The sequence below is a fragment of the Erigeron canadensis genome, chromosome 4 (genome assembly GCF_010389155.1).
Source record: "Erigeron canadensis isolate Cc75 chromosome 4, C_canadensis_v1, whole genome shotgun sequence".
NCBI lineage: Eukaryota > Viridiplantae > Streptophyta > Magnoliopsida > Asterales > Asteraceae > Erigeron > Erigeron canadensis.
The window spans coordinates 29411032-29433545 of record NC_057764.1 but is presented as its reverse complement, the minus strand read 5'-3'; the positions used below and the strand labels follow the sequence as shown (position 1 = coordinate 29433545).

At 34.8% G+C, this 22514-nt stretch overlaps 3 protein-coding genes across 3 annotated transcripts; all 3 read right to left on the bottom strand.

Annotated features, from left to right (window-relative positions):
* Positions 1–97: 97 nt before the first annotated feature.
* LOC122597349 (putative B3 domain-containing protein At3g24850) lies at positions 98–550 on the bottom strand. Its single transcript, XM_043769951.1, has one exon. It carries the CDS (start codon positions 548–550, stop codon positions 98–100), a length of 453 nt encoding a protein of 150 aa, XP_043625886.1.
* A 10229-nt stretch (positions 551–10779) lies between these two features.
* Positions 10780–11424, bottom strand: LOC122597348 (B3 domain-containing protein At2g32645-like). The gene has a single exon (XM_043769950.1). It carries the CDS (start codon positions 11422–11424, stop codon positions 10780–10782), a length of 645 nt encoding a protein of 214 aa, XP_043625885.1.
* Positions 11425–14037: 2613 nt separating this feature from the next.
* On the bottom strand, positions 14038–15922 carry LOC122598391 (F-box/FBD/LRR-repeat protein At1g13570-like). Its single transcript, XM_043770987.1, has 4 exons — positions 15846–15922; positions 14820–15624; positions 14568–14726; positions 14038–14487 (listed from the first exon to the last, which is right to left on the bottom strand). The coding sequence occupies exons 2-4, from the start codon at positions 15615–15617 to the stop codon at positions 14179–14181; spliced, it is 1266 nt and encodes a 421-aa protein (XP_043626922.1). The 5' UTR covers positions 15618–15624; positions 15846–15922; the 3' UTR covers positions 14038–14178.
* Positions 15923–22514: the final 6592 nt, after the last annotated feature.

Genomic DNA, 22514 nt, shown 5'->3' with positions numbered 1-22514 from the left:
CTCTTCTAATCATCAACTAATGCCTCATGTAGAAAACACCCAATTTTCTGAACTAATTAACAAAAAAACGAATGAAATTAGATGAACCAAAATCTAATCAGCAACAATTAATGTTTTCCCCATCATGTATCTTATCCGCCTTCGGTTTATGATCCACACACGCAACAGCAAAACACAACTCTTGCTTTTTACGAAACGACCACACTTGAATGTTTGCCCCTTCCTTCAAAATATTCTTATGATCCATCACAAAATTGTACCAGTTCGTTATCAACACATAATTATGTGTTTTTTGCATATCCCAGATCTTAAACTCAATCTTTTTGTCATACATCTCGAACGTTGGACCCAACAATCCAACTTCAATACCCAACTTAGTAAGACAGTTTTCATCATGTTTATGCCTATTAAGAATCTCTATCTCGTCCGGTGTCAAGAAATCATGCGTTTCTAGCTGATTAAACGGCATGCTTAACCTATTTTGGCTTTGTTTCAAATCACTAGCAAATAACTTCTTCTGTATCACCAACTTTATATCCGAACCATCCATCTTATTCTGAATAAACTCCTTCAATCGCTCGGTTACCTCTATTAAAATACACTTCCACATCAGCTTATTTTATTGTTCAAGTTTTTGTTTATTTCGTATTTAGTAGAAGAATAAGTCTTGTGACTAGGTCATAGGTAGTTGTAGTTTGACCTGATTTCACTCCTTTTCTTTTGGCAGAAGTAGAGTCACTTTCACACGTTGCAATAGCCAACGGTTATTTTCCTTTTCTATTTATATGTACTTGCAAGTTTACTTTATGAATTATCACAAAAAGCTCTAAGCATTTCCTGAGCATACCTATCCTTTTCTTTGTTTATAGTCCTGTTTAATACATAGCTTCCTATTCTTAATTCATTTCCGATCCAGAAATTCAACAAAGTGGTATCAGAGCCACAATGAGTGATCTCCAAGTTGTAGGCGGTGTGAAGAAACTCAACTAGCAAAATTACAACACATGGGCCACCTGTATCAGTTCGTATCTACAGGGGCAAGATCTGTGGGAGGTTGTAAACGGGTCTGAGACAACACAACCGGAGGAAGACACTCAGCAGCGGAGATGGAAGGTTAAAGCTGGGAAGGCGATGTTCGTATTAAAGACAACTGTAGAAGAAGAACTGCTTGAGCACATTTGTGACTCAACAAACCAGAAGGAGGCTTGGGATGTTTTGGTTGCTTTATTTTCCAAAAAGAATGACACAAAACTACAACTTTTGTGAGTTGATGTCTATCAAGCAACAAGATCTGTCCATCCCAAAGTACTTTCACAAGGTGAAAACCTTGTGTAGGGAGATCGGTGAATTAGATCCTGAAGCCAAGATTGGTGAGCCACGTATAAAGCGGATTATAATTCATGGGTTGAAGGCAGAATACCATAGCTTTGTGACAGCAATCCAAGGTTGGCCAAAGCAACCCACAATAGATGAATTTGAAAATTTGTTGGCCAGTCAAGAGGCGTTGGCCACGCAAATGGGTGCACTGGCAGTTGAGTCTACAGATAAGAAGGAAGTAGAGGCGCTCTACGTTGAACGAGCTCGTGGTAAGAGTAAACAGGGACGAGATTATCGTGGGTCATCAAGACACCATGATAAAAATAGAGGTTACGGTGGAAATGGTAAGAAGAAAGTCGAACCTGATCAAGGGGAGACTTCAAGTGATCGCAGAAAACATTCCCGGAATGGTAAGAAATTTCCGTTCACATGCTACAACTGCGGTAAACAAGGACATATAGCAAGAAATTGCAAGTCACAAACAAATGAGGAGAACAATGCCGCAACAGCAAAAGATGAAGAAGGCTGGGATGCTGAGGCGTTTTTCGCCCAGGTAGAAGAAGTTTTCGCATTCACAGCCACCGCAGAAAATCGAGAAAATCGACTAGAAGAGTGGATTGTCGATTCTGGCTGTTCAAACCATATGACGGGAAATAAAGGAAGATTGAGTAATGTGAGAAAATATGAAGGGAGCAAAGTTGTGTCTCTAGCAGATAATTCAAAGCACTCGATCAATCACATCGGAGATGTGAAGTTTCCCATTGGAGATCGAAGAAAAGGGTTAACTCTGACTGATGTTTACCATGTTGCAGGTGTGAAAAAGAACCTGCTTTCGGTTCCTCAACTAACCGATGATGATCATTATGTGGTGTTTGGGCCAAAGGATGTGTGGATTTACAAAGAGTTTGAGACTCCATCAGTTCCGGTGATTCATGGTCGGAAAAATGATACGGTGTATGTGTTGAATGCAGAGTCTACCTACATTCAATAGAACATGCCTGGGAGGTTTTGGGCCGAAGCCATGTGCACTGCTGCTTACATAATCAATAGAACACCATCACAAGGTATGAAGTATATTTCACCTATTGAAAAATTAACAGGTGTGAAACCGAATGTGAGTTATTTCAAGGTTTTTGGTTGTGTATGCTACGTTTTCATACCTAGTCACCTTCGAAGTAAAATGGAAAGGCGAGCAATTAGGTGTGTCTTTGTTGGTTATGATGCTGAGAAAAAGGGGTGGCGTTGTTGTGTGCCGAACACTGGCGCAATACATGTGTCAAGGCATGTCATTTTTGATGAAAATTCTTCTTGGTGGTCTGAAAGTAGTGAAGTATTACCTGATTCACATAAGCTGAAAGAGGACCTTGAGATATCTAAAGTGCAACTAACTCTGGATAGCTCAAATGTAGCAGAGTCAAGTGAAGATGAGATGAGCCAATCTGGGACAGAAGCCAATGTTGAAAAGGAAGTCAATCAGCCTGCACCAACTCCAAGACGATCAGAAAGAGTAAGAAAACCCAATCCCCGATATGCTAATGTTAATGTTGCTATTGTTGAAAGGCAGTTTGTAGAACCAGAAACATTTGAGGATGCTGATAGTCAAGAAGAATGGAGACAAGCAATGAAAGAGGAATTCGAAGCTCTTCAATGAAACCAAACATGGGAATTAGTACCACAACCTGCTGATGGTAATCTGGTTTCATGCAAATGGGTCTACAAACTCAAGAAGTGAGCTGATGGCACAATAGAGAGATACAAGGCTCGTTTAGTGGCACGTGGTTTCACTCAACAATACGGATTGGACTACGAAGACACATTTAGCCCCGTGGCTAAAATGACTACTGTCCGTGTTATACTTGCTGTGGCAGTAAGCAAGAATTGGAATCTGTGGTAGATGGACGTTAATAACGCATTTCTTTATGGGGATCTTGAACATGCTATTTATATGTCACAGCCTGTTGGGTTCTAAGATAAGAGTAATCCAGAATATGTCTGCAAGTTGAAGAAGGCGTTGTACGGTCTAAAGCAATCACCTCGAGCATGGTTCGGGAAAATTGGTGAGTTTCTTGAACAATGTGGGTTTCGGTTGGCTAATGCAGATTCTAGTTTATTTGTCAAACAGGTTAATATCAAGTAGCTGTGGTCCTCGTCTATGGAGACGACTTGATTATAACTGGTGACTTAGAAGAAGAGATTGATCAGCTAAAATCAAACTTGTGTATTCGTTTCAAAATGAAAGACTTAGGAAGGTTGAAGCATTTTCTTGGTTTGGAGCTGAAGTACGAGGCGAATCAAGTTATCTTACACCAAACCAAGTATGCTAGTGAGGTGTTGGTTAAGTTTGAAATGATTGACTCCAAGCCTTCACCAACACCAATGGATGCAAACGTGAAAATTTGAGCTGATGAAGGAAGAGTGCTCGAAAATCCAACAGTGTATAGGAAGATTGTGGGAAGTCTAATTTATCTCACACTCACGCGTCCCGATATATCATTTGCTGTTGGAGTTATGAGTCGATTCATGGAAAAGCCAAGAAAACCTCATCTTGTTGCTGTAAGAAGAATCTTAAGGTATGTTAAGAATACTGTTAATTATGGTGTCATGTTTAAGAGGGAGGATAAACCTATATTATCTGGCTATTATGATGCAGATTACGCTGGGGATCTGAACTTAAGGAGATCAACAACCGGTTATTTGTTCAAGTATGGATCTGGCACCATTACATGGTGTAGCAAACGTCAACCAACAGTATCGTTTTCTACCACTGAAGCTGAGTACAGAGCTGCAGCTATGGCTGCACAGGAGTGTACCTGGTTGGTGAGGTTATTGGGTGAGTTAAATCAAGAAGTGAATTATCCAGTGGAGTTGAATTGTGACAATGGGTCTGCCATAAAGCTTGCTGAAAATCCAGTTTTCCATGCCAGAACAAAACATATAGAGGTTCACTACCATTATGTTCGAGAAAAGGTGTTACAAGGAGAGATCAAGATGAAGCAAGTTGGAACTGCAGATCAGATTGCAGATGTTCTCACCAAATCACTGTCAAGTTTGAAGTTGGTTGAATTCAGAAAAGCTATGGGATTGCTAGAAGCTGGAAATGAGAGGGAGTGTTAAAATACATTTCCACATCAGCTTATTTTATTGTTCAAGTTTTTGTTTATTTCGTATTTAATAGAAGAATAAGTCTTGTGACTAGGTCATAGGTAGTTGTAGTTTGACCTGATTTCACTCCTTTTCTTTTGGCAGAAGTAGAGTCACTTTCACACGTTGCAATAGCCAACGGTTATTTTCCTTTTCTATTTATATGTACCTGCAAGTTTACTTTATGAATTATCACAAAAAGCTCTAAGCATTTCCTGAGCATACCTATCCTTTTTTTTGTTTATAGTCCTGTTTAATACATAGCTTCCTATTCTTAATTCATTTCCGATCCAGAAATTCAACAACCTCATTGACCACAACCGGCACACGCTCCACCACCTTGTTAACTACCCTCTTATTCTTCTTCGGTTTCTCGTTCTTGGTCTCAATCTTGTGATGATCTTCTTCTATCAACAAACGTTCACGTTTCAACGCAACTGTTGGCTTCTTTAGTGACTTGTTTGGTTGTTTACTTTCTTCGGGTAGTCCCAACTTTCCATGAGCAAACATTAATGCCAACTTTTCGTTTGTAAGTTTTTGAATCTTTTCCAGATAATAATCGTCTTCTTCGCTTTGTAAGTAAATTAGAGTCGTCTTCATCACTTTATGATGATAAGTTTTACGAATCAAGAATATTGTACGAAAATAAATTGGGTTTCTATAGAATAATGGTTCGCATGGGTTACGTGTGTGTATATATAGGCTGTGGGTGAGTGGGTCGATGTATAAGGAAACAACTGGATCCGTACGGATGTAATCTAACATTGGTTCCATATAATATCATTTGAGTTAATTTACCGATATATATAACAAGGTCGTTAGATGAGTTTCAACTTTTAATTACAACCTTCAAACTGTTATTTCCAATTTTATAATTAAAAAAAATACAACATTAGTCCTTATACTTTATACAATTAAACCTTATATATTTATTTAACTGACATTAATAGTTACAATATTAAACTACAATGAAAACTTCGGATTTGGGATCACAGTCGATCTTTAATATGGTATTTACCTTTGTCTCATTATTTTGCATATCATTATATTATTTGATAGTTGATTTTTGAACATTTATAATTACTCATATAAATATATGTAATTAGTTTTATATTAAAAGGTATATTATTTATCCATTATAATTTTTAAAATTAGTGCTATATTAGATTTATGCTCGTGTTAAATATACGGGTTATTTATAAATATTTTTTAAAAGATGAATTGTTAAATATATAAATTTAAATATAAAAAATTTAGGAAAATGTTTAAACTTTCTAAAAATCCTCCAAAAGTCATCAAAACATGACATGTGTATGCCACTAATTCTCTGTCCTAATCTCATATCTTGATTTTGACAAATGTCATGATCTTGTCGTTAGGAGGAAATTTTAGGATGATTAATTAAGATGATATATCATTTTTCCTTTACCTTAAAATACTTTTTGATTTAACTCGAGATATAGCAACGTGTACGTACTTAAAAACTCGACATTGTAACTACAAACTAACTTGTGATAAAAAGAAAAGAAAAAAAAAAGAGAAAAAGTTCAGAACAATTTGCATAAGCGTTGTACCCTTTATTATTAAAATAAGTTATAAATAATATGTTGATAAGTTTTTTAATTAAATTTGTAATGAAAAATTAATCTACATACATTCTTTTACACTCTTCCTTATTAAGAATCAATTACACTAGGACTCAACATATATATTTTATAAAACAACTTCGATATATAAAGTTTTTTTGAATTAAAATATATCCTCATATTTCAACATGTTTTATCTATAACTATTAATTATGTTATTATGAAAACTTAATATGTTTATTTCGCGTATTTCGCTGGAAACTAATCTATATGAGTAAAATAATTAAAATATTTATCATATATTAAATCAATATTATAAGCTTTATTCTCATATCCGACCTAATAATAACTAAACAAAAAAGAGATTTCGTATAAGCAAATTGTCAATTTAGTATTCAAAGCAATTTCCCCCATCATGGATATAAAAAAACTAACAAAATATCATAAAAAGTCAATATCAAATAATAAACAAACACGAACAAAATACCAAAAATAAAATTAATGTGATATTAAAAAACCCGTATTTTTTTTTGTTATTAAAGACGAGAACGGTACTCGTGCATCGCGGCAACCGTGGAGTTAGCGGTGGTGAGATGGTGGGGGTGATTGGTCATAGAGTGTGATAGGTCATAAAGTGTGATAGCCAAATGCCTTAGCCGTACGGGCTCCGCCCTTGAATTTAAAAATCCGTCGAAAGTATATCGAATGACATCTTTATTGAAAGAGCATGAAATTTTAAGAACACCCATATAAATTTTTTGATTTATGGATGTACGGTTTTTGAGATAAAAGATTTTGAATGAATTAGAGGAATAAAATGATTATGGAGAAGAGAAAAAAAATGAGTGGTTGAGATTTGATGAGAGAGATGAAAATGAAGTTGAAAGTTGTGGGAAATTGATGTATGGTACATCATGCATTATCATGTATACATGGTTGAAATTGAAAGTTGAAACCTTATCTGCTTTATAATATAGTACGAGACAAAGTACCCACGCGTTGCGGCGGTAAGATGGTGGGGGTGATAGGTCATAGAGTGCGATAGGTAATAGGAGGTGATATGTCATAAAGTGTGATAGCTAATGCTTAATTAGTCGCACGGGCTCTGCCCTCGGATTTAAAAATTCGTCAAAAGTATATCGAATGACATCTCTAATGAAAGAACATTAAATTTTAAGAACACCCATGTAATTTTTATAATTTGACGATGCACGGTTTTTGAGATAAAAAATTTTGAATGAATTAGAAAAATAAAATGATTTATGGGGAAAAGAGAAAAATGAGTGGTTGAGATTTTAGGAGAGAGAAAAATGAGTGATTGAGATGTATATAAATGTATTGTACATTATGCATTAGTAGGTGTACATTGTTAAAAAGTTGAAAAGTTAAAAATATTTGAAAGGAACAAATGCTTTATAATGTAGTAGAGATATACATATATAAAAAAGAGAGAAATAATAAAATGAATATAACTATTAAAATATAGACTATATATATCATAATTTATTAAGAGAGTTTTAAGCATATTATATGTCTCTAAGATTTAAAAGATTTACTTTAATAGAAAAAAATTTATGATAAAGTTTTAGATATAATTATCTATTTAATAAGTAAATAAAAAATAAAAAATATAGAAAAAGGGATAAAGAGCTCTAGAGTAATTAGGAAATAGTTTTAGGCCCAAAAAACTTTAAGGAGTGCCAATTATGTACCCCTAACCTCCTCTTTTGGTTAGGGTATAGATTTTTCTAACTAAAAAAATTAAATAAATGAGTTTACATATGAATAATATCTAATTCAAATCTTAAATAAAAAAGTTTTTTTTATCAAACAGTTGACGAATAAATAAAAATCATATTTATAAAGAAAGTGAACGTGTTACATAAGCTTTATAATATCACATTTTAAATTTTATATAAAGATATTAAAATGATTCGCGTATTACGCGGGATAATAATCTAGTGCATAATATAAGACCTTAATTATTCAATATAAAATTTTATCCATATCTATATAGTAAATAAAGAAAATTAATTACAAGCACGTTGGACTTGAATGTAAAACTAAAAGTTGTAACGATAGCAATGATGAGTCAGAGGTCCCAGCTTTTACCCAAGGTCGATCTTTAGGGATGATAAGTCTTGGAGTTTTTTTATTTCGAATATTTGTAACGGCTCATGGTCAATATCTCGTTGTATAGGGTACGTGCAAAACTTCACCATTATACGATGAATGTTGGGAAAAAAAGTTGTACGATAAATGAAAAGACTTTTCTAACCTCAAAAATAAAATGTGTAATAAGGGGTTCAAGCATGCGTTCCGGCCTCAATAGCTGTGGTTGCCCGTTGCGACGCGTGTCAGCTTTCTTCTTAAAGACGTACAATCTCACAAATACAATATCATAACACATTTATTTTTAAAATTCACAAAGAAACTTACTATTGAAAGAATTCTCAAAAGTCAAACTAAAACCTAAAATAAAGTTATTCAAGAGGAATACCATAACCAGGTATAAAAATTGTCAAAGTTTAATACCCGAAATTAGAAAATGATAAACTACTGTAGTATAAAACTAAAAGGGATCAAATTTTATATGAAGAAAAATCAAAACTTTAAAAACTCAAAAATCAAATAAAAACAAATATATATTTCCTTAAGAGTAGTATAATAACCACGTTCAAAACTGATCAAATATAGTATAAATGGAATCAAGATTAATATCGAAACTTTATTAAGTTGGTATTTGAAACTAAAAGCGAAAAATTTAATGTCAAAATGCAAAAAATCTAACTATTCACTATTAATTTCATCGTAAATATATATATGGAAATGCTAAATACAGCCCTAAGGGTTATATTTAACGTGCATAAAAAAATCTTATACATTCCATATTAAAAGTCCGTCCCCTAATTTTTATGGTAAATATACAAACAATTTATGCAACTTAATTAAACACAACCCCATATATATATTTCAATTGTCAAACATTATTTCTAAGATTTTTAACAAGCAATATTATTGAAATATATTACTCCCTCCGTCTCAATTTAAATATCCAAATTTGACTTGCTGATTCTTTATCTCTAATTTTGATCGTAAGTATTTTTGTGTGTATAATATAATACCTAACGAAAATTATATCAATAAAAAATATACTCAAAGCTTGATCTATACATTTATCTTACACCAAGTATTATATAACACAAATGAAAAAACTTAGGATCAAAATTGCGAGTGAAAAACTTTAAAAGTCAAAATAGTACATTTAAATTGAGACGGATAACAACTTGAGGTTTTTTTTCATTTTTTTTTTTTTCATTTTACCTCATCTTATCTCTTTGTTAAAAATCAGATTTTTACATACAAATACATTACATACAGATTTTTGTCACTTTTTCAATACATACCTCGATCAAGATGTACACATCAGACTTTAAAAGTATACAAATTTTACTACAAAGAGAAAATGAAGATTGACTTTCTAGTCAACAGCTTGTCTCTAAAAATTTCTTTCTGCCCCCAAATTAATTTCTAGGGTTTCATTCCAGCAATCAATTGAATTCAATTTCAATGGCCGGAGAACAATCAATCCCAAGCACACCGCCGGTCACACCAAACACATCACCGTCATTCCAAATTTTAACAAAATATTCGCGCAATTAGGAAGCGGTTCAACAATTGAGCTGCAACAACATTTGAGCTGCCACAAGCTATTTGATTGCCACGTGGATTGGACATTTACACGCGCCGCTCACTTGTGCTTCAGCTTCTTAGAAAATGTGATGGAATTGATGAAGAATATGGAGAGTTTTTTGCTAATTTCTCTTGTGTGTATGTATATATATATATATTTCCTTTTGGCTAATTTCTCTTGTATTGCTGCAGAGGTTAATGTTAAAAGCTGTACATTTCAATATTTAAAATTCCTCTTCTATATGTATATATGACTATCAAGTTGTCAACTTTTTTCAATATAACTCTATATGGCTACATTTTAGTTGATCTTTTTTGCATTTACTCTGCTGCCAAATGTTTTAGTTAAGACTAGAATAATCTGTTGACTTTATGTGGTCAACTGGTCATGCAGCTTTTGTCACTAAAGTTTGACTTATTATGACTGCAGCCTTTTTCCATGAATAATTATGGTGTGGGTTTATCTAATTAATTTGATGATTCCTGGATACAAAAACTAATGTAGTAAAAGATGAAAAATTTTCATACCATCAAATCTGTTGACTTTGTAATGTCACTAAATTTGACTTATTACTGCTCCCTTTTCCATGAATATTTTTGATGATTCCTGGATACAAAAACTAATAATGTACAGTACTAAAAAGATGAAGAATTTCATACCATCAAAAAATCATGAAAGTCAATAACAACTGATCCATTAATGAGATTTAGAAACTAATGAACTAATTAAAAGAAAGAAGAAAACACACTACATGCAGAATCTTATTTTGTCATGTCATCACAAGAACTTATACCCCTCTTAACTATTAATCATCAAGACTCATAGAACTTTGATGAATTGGTTTAAACAAACAAAAGAATTAAAGGAATTGATACTAAAAGAACTCGATGATCACAGATTCACAGTACTACATACATAATTAATCACACACAAATTAATTTAAACCAAGAATTTAATCACTCACCACATCATCACCAACTTACTCCAACAACAGATAGTTGTTTTGATGATCAATCTCCTCCTCCTCCTGTGTCTGCTTCTCTACCCAGTATACCCAAAACATAGACCATCGTTTGCATCACGAAAAGAGAACAATCGAATAGTGGCATTTAACTTCAACACAGCAGCATCGTCTCGAACAAACCTATTCCATCCTTTCTTTAACACATAGTTTTGGCTTGATCGCTGATCCCATATCGAAAACTCAAATTCGTTATCATCTTTTTTATGAAACTCCCTATTTGGACCCACTAGTCCAACTGTAATTCCATTCTCATTCTGTATAGTCTTTTTCTCCTGGTCTCGCAAGAAACTGTGATCGGCGACTTGTTTAAAAGGGATATTCAACCGGCATAAGTTGGGATTCAAATCGCTAGCAAACAAATCTTTTTGTATCAAAAATTTTATGAATGTGCCTTTAAGTTGGTTACCGATGTATTCCAAAAAGTCGTCCTCACTCGTGACCACCCGCTCCTGCACCACCGCAGTCGCTACCCTTTGTTTCTTAGTCTTAGGCTCTTTGGTTGATGACCCCCCCTCCTCCTTTTCGTTCTTGTTCAAATCTTGATGATGACGCTTCAATGATCCCCCTGCCTCCTCCTTTTCAGGACCATCAAAAAATGCCAAGTCCTCTTCTGTAAGATCATCAAACTCGTCATTAGGACTTAGATCATCCTTCTTCTTCATCTCTTCTTAATGATCAATAATGAAGTTAACTACTTTTCTTGAAAGTATCAAGAATGTAATAAGATTGGGTTTTTGTATGAAAATCGATCAAGAATGTATGAATTACTATTTATTGGCCGGGTTTGTATGAAAATCGATCAAGAATATAATGTTGTATGAAAGAATTATTGGGTTTGTATGAAAATTGATCAAGAATAATATTTTGTCTGAAAGAATTGCTGATCAAGAATATTGTATGAAAGAATTACCGGGTGTGTATGTATATTTTGGCTGGGTTTAATATGGGTTCGCATGGATGTGTATATATAGGTTGAGGAACTAGCCGTTCGAAATCAAAAAATTACTCCAACTATTTTAACTAACTTTTATTTATCTTTTTAATATAAGGAAACTACATGTACTCGTGGCTCTGTACGGATGTAATTCAACATTTTTTTCCATATATCAAACTAGTGAAATGAACCCGTGTGTACCACGACCACTTTAAAGTTATACTAATAATTTAAAGTTTAAAAAAAAAAATTTGTATAAAAGTTTTATGACATTGTATGAAATAAAAAGAAATAGATAAAATGAAATATAGGGTAAGGTTAACGTGTAAACCAAAATAAGGGTGCAAACATTGAGAATCACTACTATTTTTCCGCTTTTTCATATGGTTTTTCTTTTTTTAAAATTTTTTTTTTTTGATATATACTCGTTCCAAACAAATGGAAAATTCCCGAAAGGATGTTATCAAACCGTGCAGATTTAGGCTTATAAGTTCTAGGGTTTGCCAAGCTAACCCTATAATGTCAAACCCTAAAGTCAACAGATTGCTAATCCGAGGGGAAAAGTCATATTCTAAAACCCTAACGGGCCTGCTTTTACCTTTCTAATCTGAGGGGGATGTCATCAAACGGTACGGACTTAGGCTTACAAGTTACAGAGTTGGATGGCGTAACGGCTACCCTAGAACTTCAAACCCTAAAACCTATCACTTGTTAATCCGATGGGGAAGTCATCAAATGGTAAAGGTTGAGGCTAGCCTATAACCCCAAACCATGTAAGTCCCCTGGTAATTGGATCGTTAACAGGTTGTTATAGTTATGTTGAGACGGGGAATCCCTCAAGATAACCCTTCGATTAATGACGAATATTATCACGGGGAAAAGCCTCAAGATTATTTGCAAGGTACCAAATCGTCGTAATTAAGGCAACAAAACATATACAATAGGTCAAATACGTACATGAGTATTTGGTTAGTAGTGTTACCTTAAACCGTATAGAGTTCTACTTATATAGATTTGATAGCCTAATGTGGCTTTACCACGCCCGGCCAGTCGTAAATCACTTCCCAACACTACATAATTGTGAGGTCGCAATTTGGTCAATCGAGACGGATTTTCCCTTAAAACTTCAAAATCTCCAGCCATCATTTATTCCCTTAAAACTTCAAAATCTATCCCTTCTCGAAGTTGAAAGTAAGTAATTTGACGACAAAGTAAAAATGCACCTTGTTTTCATACGAGTCGAAAAGGCTCGAATTCTGAAAATGCATCAAACATCAAACCAATGGAGTTTATTTATATTTTTTACTGATTTTGAATCCTGTATCATGAAGTTCTTGAACCATAATGTATAACTCGCTTGATCTTTCAACATCAACTAAAGCTTGCATAAAGCATAACCTTATTAACAAATTATACCGTAGAACGGTAGAAGGCCATTGCTCATTAGTTGATATTCAATTTGAAACAGCCCGGTTGAGTAAATCATGGGCAATCTCAGGAAACCCCATTTGTTGATAACATTAGAAGGTTGCACTCTAATGAACATCGTATTACACAGCACCTGAAAATCGACATGGAAAAGTTGATCCTCCTCTCATTTTCATAACAAGACATTCATACATGAAAGAGCTCCCATTAAACAAACTAGAACTCCTAATCTTGCTGTATTTGTTGAAAGCAACATCTAACTGTTTAGGCTTTACAATAAAGCACAATTTGAGCTTGTGTTACTATATGATCTGACCCAAATGCTTCTTTTTTTTTTTTTTTTTTCGTTACAAGATTTCTCATTCACTATCAACATTAACGCTCCCATGAACTCCAACTCTCATCTCCTATGAAGACCGAAAGAACCAAAGGGGCCATGCTTCTGGTTAACATGTATTGAAACTCAAGCGGGTCACTTTGATGATGCAAACCATGTCGTCTCACTAAAGGTCAGAAGGCGCGCAAAGTGTATTGAGATTTCAAAAATGCATAATATTCCAATAATAGATTGGGTTTGCAATAATATAGATGTCAAATCATTTTTACTATTTATGAAACTCAATAACATGAACAAAAAGAAAAGCCTGCCATGATCAAATCCAACCTTTTTTAATTTACTATTCTAATTATCCCATTATTTTGTCACTTCTATTGGACCTATAGCCACTATGATTCCTAGAGTCATTAAGCTAGTAATATTTTCCACATATTGGATATAAGTCTGCCAAGTTTCCAAAATCGAGACCTACCCTTTGTGGTCGACACAAAGGATCACTACATTTAGTTAAAAGAAGTTAACATAATCAAGCATCCAGATCAAAACGTTCATCAAGTATTTAGAATGAGGACAAGATGCATTGTAATAGTTTGGTGCCTTTATCGAGTGATGTTCAGGTTTTGTTCCTACGATGAAAGCCCAGACCCCACACCCTTGGGTAGGGGTGAGCAAAAATTGAGCCGGAACACTATATTACAATACAAGAAGTCTATTTCTTTAGGTCGTCCAGAATACACGAGTATAAGTTAAGATAATCTCTGCTATTGGGGAGGCTCGATGAAGCTTCAACAGCTTGCTAGAAAGCTCATTCTTCTCATTGACATCATCGATGTCCAAACACGAGTTGATAACAATGTTCTTCAGCATGGAAGAACAAGCCAAAACATACTTGATCAAACATAGTTCATTTTCCAAACATCTTATATGAGCTAACTTCACATTCCGAAGCTGCAGCCGACCCATTGTGCTGCAGTCCACCTCTGGAGAAAATATGGCAGGTAGTGGAACAACATTCTTGTATATAGGCTACAAGATAAAATAGTAATTCATGTACACATGTAAGAGATATTCAAAAGGAGCAATATCATACATAACTATTCACTTACAGTGATATCGAGAGTCTGCAAATTTACACAGCCAAAAAGCATCCCAAAAGCACAGGATAACATGGAATTACTGCTAAAATCGATATGGCGCAATGTAAGAGTCTTGAGGAAGGGGAAGGTGTTGGAGACTGGATTTTGAGTTCCATCTTCTGGCAAGAACTACAAAAGGTACACAGAAAGCCACATTAACCGGTGAAAGTGGTCAATAATCCTAGTCACAATATAGTTCTAAGTGAAGTAGTTTAGCTTTACCTTGCACTCATAAAAACATAAATAAAGCTCCTGGAGTCTTGGAAGAAGAGAAAAATGCTGCAAGACATAGGAAAGTCTGACCATGGTCATATTGTCAAGCAAACACAATGACAAACTTAACTTCTTGACATTTTTGAGTTTTGCAATCTCAACCAATTTTACTTCCCCTCTAAGTTTCTTATTCAAAATGTTCAGAGTCTCAAGTAAGGGGCTTTGGGCGATTAATTCCCCACATCTGTGGTCTTGAATACTGACATTATGCAAGTCTAAACTCAACAGCTTTGGAAAACCACGAACATAAGGCAAAGGAGGCAAAACAAAGTTACGAAGGTACAGCAGTTTCAAGTCTAGACAAGAGAAAAGATGAGTAGGCAGCTTTACTGCCCGTTTTGAATTCCAATACATTAAAGTGAGTTCCATAAGTCCTCTTATTCTAGAAAGGAGCATAACCCAATGATGAATATCCTCAACATCTACTTTGATGTCATGATCAGTATAACTGAGGGCAAATTTTGTAATTGGACCTTTAAGATGAAGGAGAAATCTACTTATATTAGTTTTATCAAAGTGGATTTTTCGTTTACCTAAACTAGAGAAAAACTCATATTCAAAGATGAGTCGAGTGAGAAGAGTCCACTTAAATCTCCAACTTGTGGACAAAATACTAGTCCCCACCGCATCTTTTAACGGCAAACGCTCCATAATGTTAACGATCACATCCTCTGGCATCGTGCTAATAACATCTTCTTCTACTTTTGGTGAAACTTTGGATGCTTTGCGGCGATGAACCACTTCCATTAATATCCTAGAAGCAAGACACATATAACGAGTAATTAATTGACATATCCAGATTTACACAAGTCCATTCATGTATATGTTAAGTCTATAATTTTTTTATTTGGAATTATTTGATTAAAGATAGAATGAAAAAAAGTCAAAAAAAAAAAAGCAAAAAAAATTCAAAAAAACAAGCTAAAAAAAATCAAAAACAAACCTTATCCTATATAAATATTAACAAAACCTAACCTGGACTCAATGAATGTCCTATATAATTGGTCAAGTGATTTTACGGTTGAAAGAGTAAAGATGTGTGTGGTAACAAACTTACAATATTGGGATTCTGTGCGTAGCTCAGTTTGGAGGGAGAAAAAGTCTCCACAAAACAAAATACTTGTTCACGGCCCAAAAAATGGTGTTGTGCTTTTAGGGATGGAGGATGGGCCGGCCCAGAAAAAAAACAGGAACAAATTGATGAGTCTAATCAACCGACCTCAAATAGAATGGAACGGATGGTTCTGTACTTGTATGGTGCTTCCTTTTTTTACTTGTTTTGAACTTTTAATTTTCTCATGATTCGAACCATCTTTACTCTTATGCAACCAAAATCAAAAATAAAATCCAAAAGGAATACCATAACCAAGTATAAAAGTTGTCAAAGTTTAGTATCCAAAATTTTACAATAAAATTTGTAGTGTAAAAATGAAAAGGATCAAAACTTATATGAAAGAAATCAAATACTTTTAAAACTCAAAAAGGAAAATAAAACAAATATATATATATTTTTAAGAGTAATACCACAACCATGTTCAAAACCGATTAAAATTTAACATAGGCAATTAAAAATTGAAAACTTTAGTGTAATAATGAACGGAATCAAAATCGGTATGACAAATTAAAACTTTATTAAGCTAGTGTCCGAAACTAATAAGTGAAAACTTTAGTGTCAAAATGCAAAAAATCTAACTATTCATTATTTCCTAATTGGAAATTATAAAATATATACTGTAATATCATATAATATAATCTAATATGACAAAATGATTATAGAAAACATTATTGAACTATATTATTATATTATTACAGTTACTCAGTTAGAATTGCAACACACAATGTATGGTCAAATGTTATATAATAAACACCGAATATCGTTTTCAGAAATTTTTGTTCCTAAATAACTTGACGACGTATGAGAAAAAGTTAAAATATAGACAATTTTACCTCTATCACGACAGTATAGAAAAACTATTTCTTAGTTATAATTAAGATAAAAAAAAAACCTCAAACCGTGCAAGGCATGAAGATAAAATCTTTGACCACTGTCTAAAGAGACAAAAATATTTACCACTTATCCAACCTTATTACTTACAAGGTATATACATAAATGTTGTATTATAATATTATATTTAACATAATATCATCATTTATTAGTTTTTTTTTCTTCTTAACACTACTGTCAACCTATTCATGAATGAAAATAAAAATATTTAAATTATTTGATTTAAAATGATATTTTTAACTAGTTTGTTAAATTTGAGTACCATGTTTAGTTTGTTTGAATACCCAAAACTATGAATAATATTTTATGAAAAGCGATGAATCCATTTAAGATAAAATTGGAAATAATTATGAAGTTAAATGAATGGTAGCTAAAGTATATATCCTTGTAATTTGAGGCGGTACCATATCGGGGCAAGGGTTTCAAATTTAGATTTTGTCATGGATTTTTAAGTTTTTCTATGAGTTTTTAACATTTTGTCTCTTTTAGATTTATTTTTCATAATTTTTTTAATTTTGCCCTCTCGAATTTTTTTTTTTCTGGTACCACCTCTACTTGTACTGGTATTTATACTTGCAATTCGAAAATTATGTTATTCCTACCTCAATTTGTTGATTTTAAGCTCGGGGTTATACTTATCCCTAACGATCTTTAAAAGGGCATTTAAGTGAGCCAGGTGTCATGCACATTAGACTATTAGAGTGTTTTTCGTTAAGGAAATGATAATCATACCACAAATATTGATAAACAATACAACCTTTGGAACATACCGTACAAATCAATAAAATGTAGATTAATTAATGCATGTGATACAAATATCACTTTCATTTTTGTTATTATATCTCATCTTATCTCTTGTTCTTCCTTGTTTTAAACAAAAAAAAATCAAATTTTTACATAAAAATCGATACGCAACACTAACACATACCTACATACCAACGGTTCAGTGGAGTTTGACTTTAAAGTTTACAAATCAACTTTCTTCTTAACAAAGAAAATGAAGATTGACTCTCAAGTCAACCTTGCCTCTAAATTTTTTCCCGAATAACTATTGACTCTCAAGTCAACCTTGCCTCTAAATCTCTTGTTAAAAATAAGATTTTTACACACAAATCCATAGTTATATACATTGATACATAAGAGCAATCACAATGGATTCGTTTGAATTCGTTCTTGGCTCGTTCTTTCACCGAGGACGAGTGCACACCGTTAGGTGTCACTCGTCCATGGTTCGTTCTCGCGCCATACGTTCCCACAGAGACGAGTACTTTTGTTTTTTTTTTTTAATTGGTGTCTCAAATTCAAATTTATATACGTTGGCTTTCAAACGGTCATATTTGACCATGCATGCAACGGTCACATACATGTGACCTTCTTCTCCAACTAAACTTCAATATATATATATATATATATATATACATATGTATATACACAGGCCGGCCATATATATCAATCTCTATACTAAATTTCTCTAAAACAACACCCATTTTTACCATACAAAAAGTCTAGGAACTTTAGCAACCAACGGGGTGACGACTTCTTTAATGCGGTGTTTAACTACCCGCCCATCAACTCCTCCGCTCCATCTCAAGTATCTCACACCTCACCATCCACACCACAATATCCACCCTACATACCATCACCAAACGATTATCAATACCAACAATGGCTATCCCAACAGCAACAACCCTCAACCCAACTGCCACCGCAAGTCGCGGTCCAACCACCACCACAGACACCACCAATCTACCAGAGTCATCCAACCCAAAAAGGAAAGTAAAACGAATGGCCAGTTGCAAGAAAGGAGCTGCAGTCGACCCACAGCTTGACTCGAAGAAAGCTTGGACCGAGCCGGAGATGAAGATTTTGACCGAGTGTTGGCTCAATGCGTCTGAGGATCCAGATATAGGTAATGATCGAACGGGTGATAATTTCTAGAACACGGTGATTGAGAACTACAATGCACAAGTGGAATATCAAAGAAACAAGAACCAAATGACGTCGAAATGGAGGAAGATTCGATCCCAAGTTGCCAAGTTCAATGCCATTTATTCCAAGTACGATGATAACCGAATTAGCGGAGAAAACGACACCCAAGTGATGGAAGAGGCGCGAGCCGCCTACAAAGACGAAGTTGGGGCCACGTTTAACATGTATGATTGTTGGTTACTTTTGAAGGAAAAGCCGTTGATTCTCGCGCCTCCCGCCGTGGATGTTTTGGGTTATAACATGAAAAACCGAAGATCGAAGTTGTGGATGTTGACAGTGATGAGGATGTTCCCGCCTATGCACCCGTCGATCTTGGAACGAAAAACGAACTCTTCAGGCCCGACCCGTATGCGCGTCCAGCTAAATCAAAGACTCCCCGCACTTCCGTCTCTTCCGATGCAGGTTCAACTCACTCATCAGCATCAGACATCGCAACACGACTAGAGAGGCATTGTAGCACCCGACAGGAGATTATGGAGTCCTAGAAGGAGTCACTAGCTTGGATACGTGAGGAAGAAACAAAAAGGATGATGTATTCGGCACTTTCTTTCATGAGGACGACCGAGTTGGACGACGAGGAGAAGATGTTCATCAAGGACGCGAAGAAGAGGCTGATGGTTGAGTATACACCGTTACTCCAAGGTCTCCGTGGTGTTTAGTTGGTTTTGTAGTTGGTTTAATATGTTGTTTTAATTATTATTATGTACCGAACAATTTCGTTTTAATTTTCTAGTTTAATGCGTGTTGTAATTTTTTTTTCTAAGTTTTTTTATATATATTTTTTAAAATTTTATGAATGAAGTATGCTTTTTTAATTAATTGAATGATTTTTAAATTTAGTTGTTTAAAAATAAATACATGGTGGGTCCTAAACTAGTCTTGGCGTAGGTGTTTTGGAAGATTAGTCCTTGGTTAGTCCTTGAGCTGATGTGGTGCTGACAGGGGTTAGTTCTTGGAGGATGAGTGTCTCCCACTGTGAATACTCTAGACACATACCTCGATCATGATGTACACATCAGATTTTAAAGTATACAAATTTTACTACAAAGAGAAAATGAAGATTGACTTTCTAGTCAACCACTTGTCTCTAAAAATTTCTTTCTGCCCCCAAATTAATTTCTAGGGTTTCATTCCAGCAATCAATTGAATTCAATTTCAATGGCCGGAGAACAATCAATCCCAAGCACACCGCCGGTCACACCAAACACATAACCGTGATTCCAAATTTTAACAAAATAATCGCGCAATTACGAAGCGGTTCAACAATTGAGCTGAGCTGTCACAACTTGTGGCAAATTGAGCGTTCTAGTAGTAGTTATTGGCCGTGATTTCTTGCCACGTGGATTCGATATTTGCACGCGCCGCTCACTTGTGCTTTAGCTTCTTTAAATTAACAGAAAAAGCTATGGAATTGTTGAAAAATCTCTCTCTATATATATATATATATACACACACACACACTGGGTATATGTATACATTTCCCTTTTGCTCTTGAGGTTAATGTTAAAAGCTGTACATTTCAATAGTTAAAATTCCTCCTATTGAAATGTTTTTAATATAACTCTACTCCTATATGGCTGCATTTTCAACTTTTTAGCATTTAATCTGCTGCCAAATGTCTTAGTTGACTAAGAATAAATTGTTGACTTTGTGCGGTCAACTATCACTAAAGTTTGACTTAATATTACTGTTGAAGCCTTATTCCATGAATAATTATGGTTTGGGTTTATCTTATTAAGTTGATGATTCCTGCATACAAGAACTAATGTACTAAAAGATGAAAGATTTCATACCATCAAATCTGTTGACTTTGTAATGTCACTAAATTTGACTTATTACTGCTCCCTTTTCCATGAATATTTTTGATGATTCCTGGATACAAAAACTAATAATGTACAGTACTAAAAAGATGAAGAATTTCATACCATCAAAAAATCATGAAAGTCAATAACAACTGATCCATTAATGAGATTTAGAAACTAATGAACTAATTAAAAGAAAGAAGAAAACACACTACATGCAGAATCTTATTTTGTCATGTCATCACAAGAACTTATACCCCTCTTAACTATTAATCATCAAGACTCATAGAACTTTGATAAATTGGTTTAAACAAACAAAAGAATTAAAGGAATTGATACTAAAAGAACTCAGATGATCAAAACAAGAACTGATCAATCACTGACAAGAACGTACTCAAACAGATCGTTGTCTTACTCCTCTTCTTCCTCTTCCTCCTTCTCCTCCTCCCCTTCCTCCTTCTGCTCTACCACGTTTAACCCGAAGTATAGAGCATCTTTTGCGTCACGAAAAGAGTACAATCGAATAGTGGTCTTTGAACAAATTTGTTCCATCCTTTCTTCAGTACGTAATTTTTGGTTCTTCTCTGATTCCATTTCGAAAGCTGACATTCTTTTTTAACCAAACGGGGACCCACTAGTCCAACTGTGATGCTACCTTTCTTCTTCTTATTTGGGGTCATCTTATCCAGAGTCGCCTTCTCCTGGTCTCGCAAGAAACCCTCCTCTTTGACTTTCTTAACCGGGATATTCAACCGGCCCAGATTGGGGTTTAAATCAGAAACAAACAAAGCTTTTTCTATCAAATGTTTTATCTCTTTGCCGTTAAGTTTGTTAGTGATGTGATTCACAAAGTCGTCCTCACTCATGACCGCTACAGCTACCTTTTGTTTCTTAGTCTCTGATGATGATCCCACCTCGTATTTGGCTATGTTCAAATCTTGATGATGACGCTTCAATGATCCCCTGCTGCCTCCTCCTTTGCGTTGTTCTTGATCAATTCTTGATTCTTGATTGGCGGCAGTTGAGTTTCTCGAGACGATGATGATTCCCCTGCTGCCTTCTTGACCAATTCTGTTTGATCATCGGTTGGTGGCGGTTCTTGGGATGATGATCCCCCTGCTGCCTCCTCCTTTGCATTGATCTTGATCAATTCTTGATTCTTGATTGGCGGCAGTTGAGTTTCTTGAGACGATGATGATTCCCCTGCTGCCTTCTTGACCAATTCTCCTCCTTTGCATTGATCTTGATCAATTCTTGATTCTTGATTGGCGGCAGTTGAGTTTCTTGAGACGATGATGATTCCCCTGCTGCCTTCTTGACCAATTCTCCTCCTTTGCATTGATCTTGATCAATTCTTGATTCTTGATTGGCGGCAGTTGAGTTTCTTGAGACGATGATGATTCCCCTGCTGCCTTCTTGACCAATTCTGTTTGATCATCGGTTGGTGGCGATTCTTGGGATGATGATCCCCCTGCTGCCTCCTCCTTTGCATTGATCTTGATCAATTCTTGATTCTTGATTGGCGGCAGTTGAGTTTCTTGAGACGATGATGATTCCCCTGCTTCCTTCTTGACCAATTCTGTTTGATCATCTGTTGGTGGCGGTTCTTGAGACGATGATGATCCCCCTTCTGCATTCTTGATCAGTTCTGCTAGATCATCGGTTGGTTGCGGTTCTTGAGACGGTGATCCCTCCTCCAGCTTTTCAGAACCACTACCAAAAAAAGCCATTTCCTCTTCTGTTAGATCATCAAATTTTTCACTAATGGGACTTAGATGATCATCCGTCCTCTCCATCTTGATGAACTTCAGTAGTTAATTTTCTTGAAAGTCTCAAGAATGAATGTAA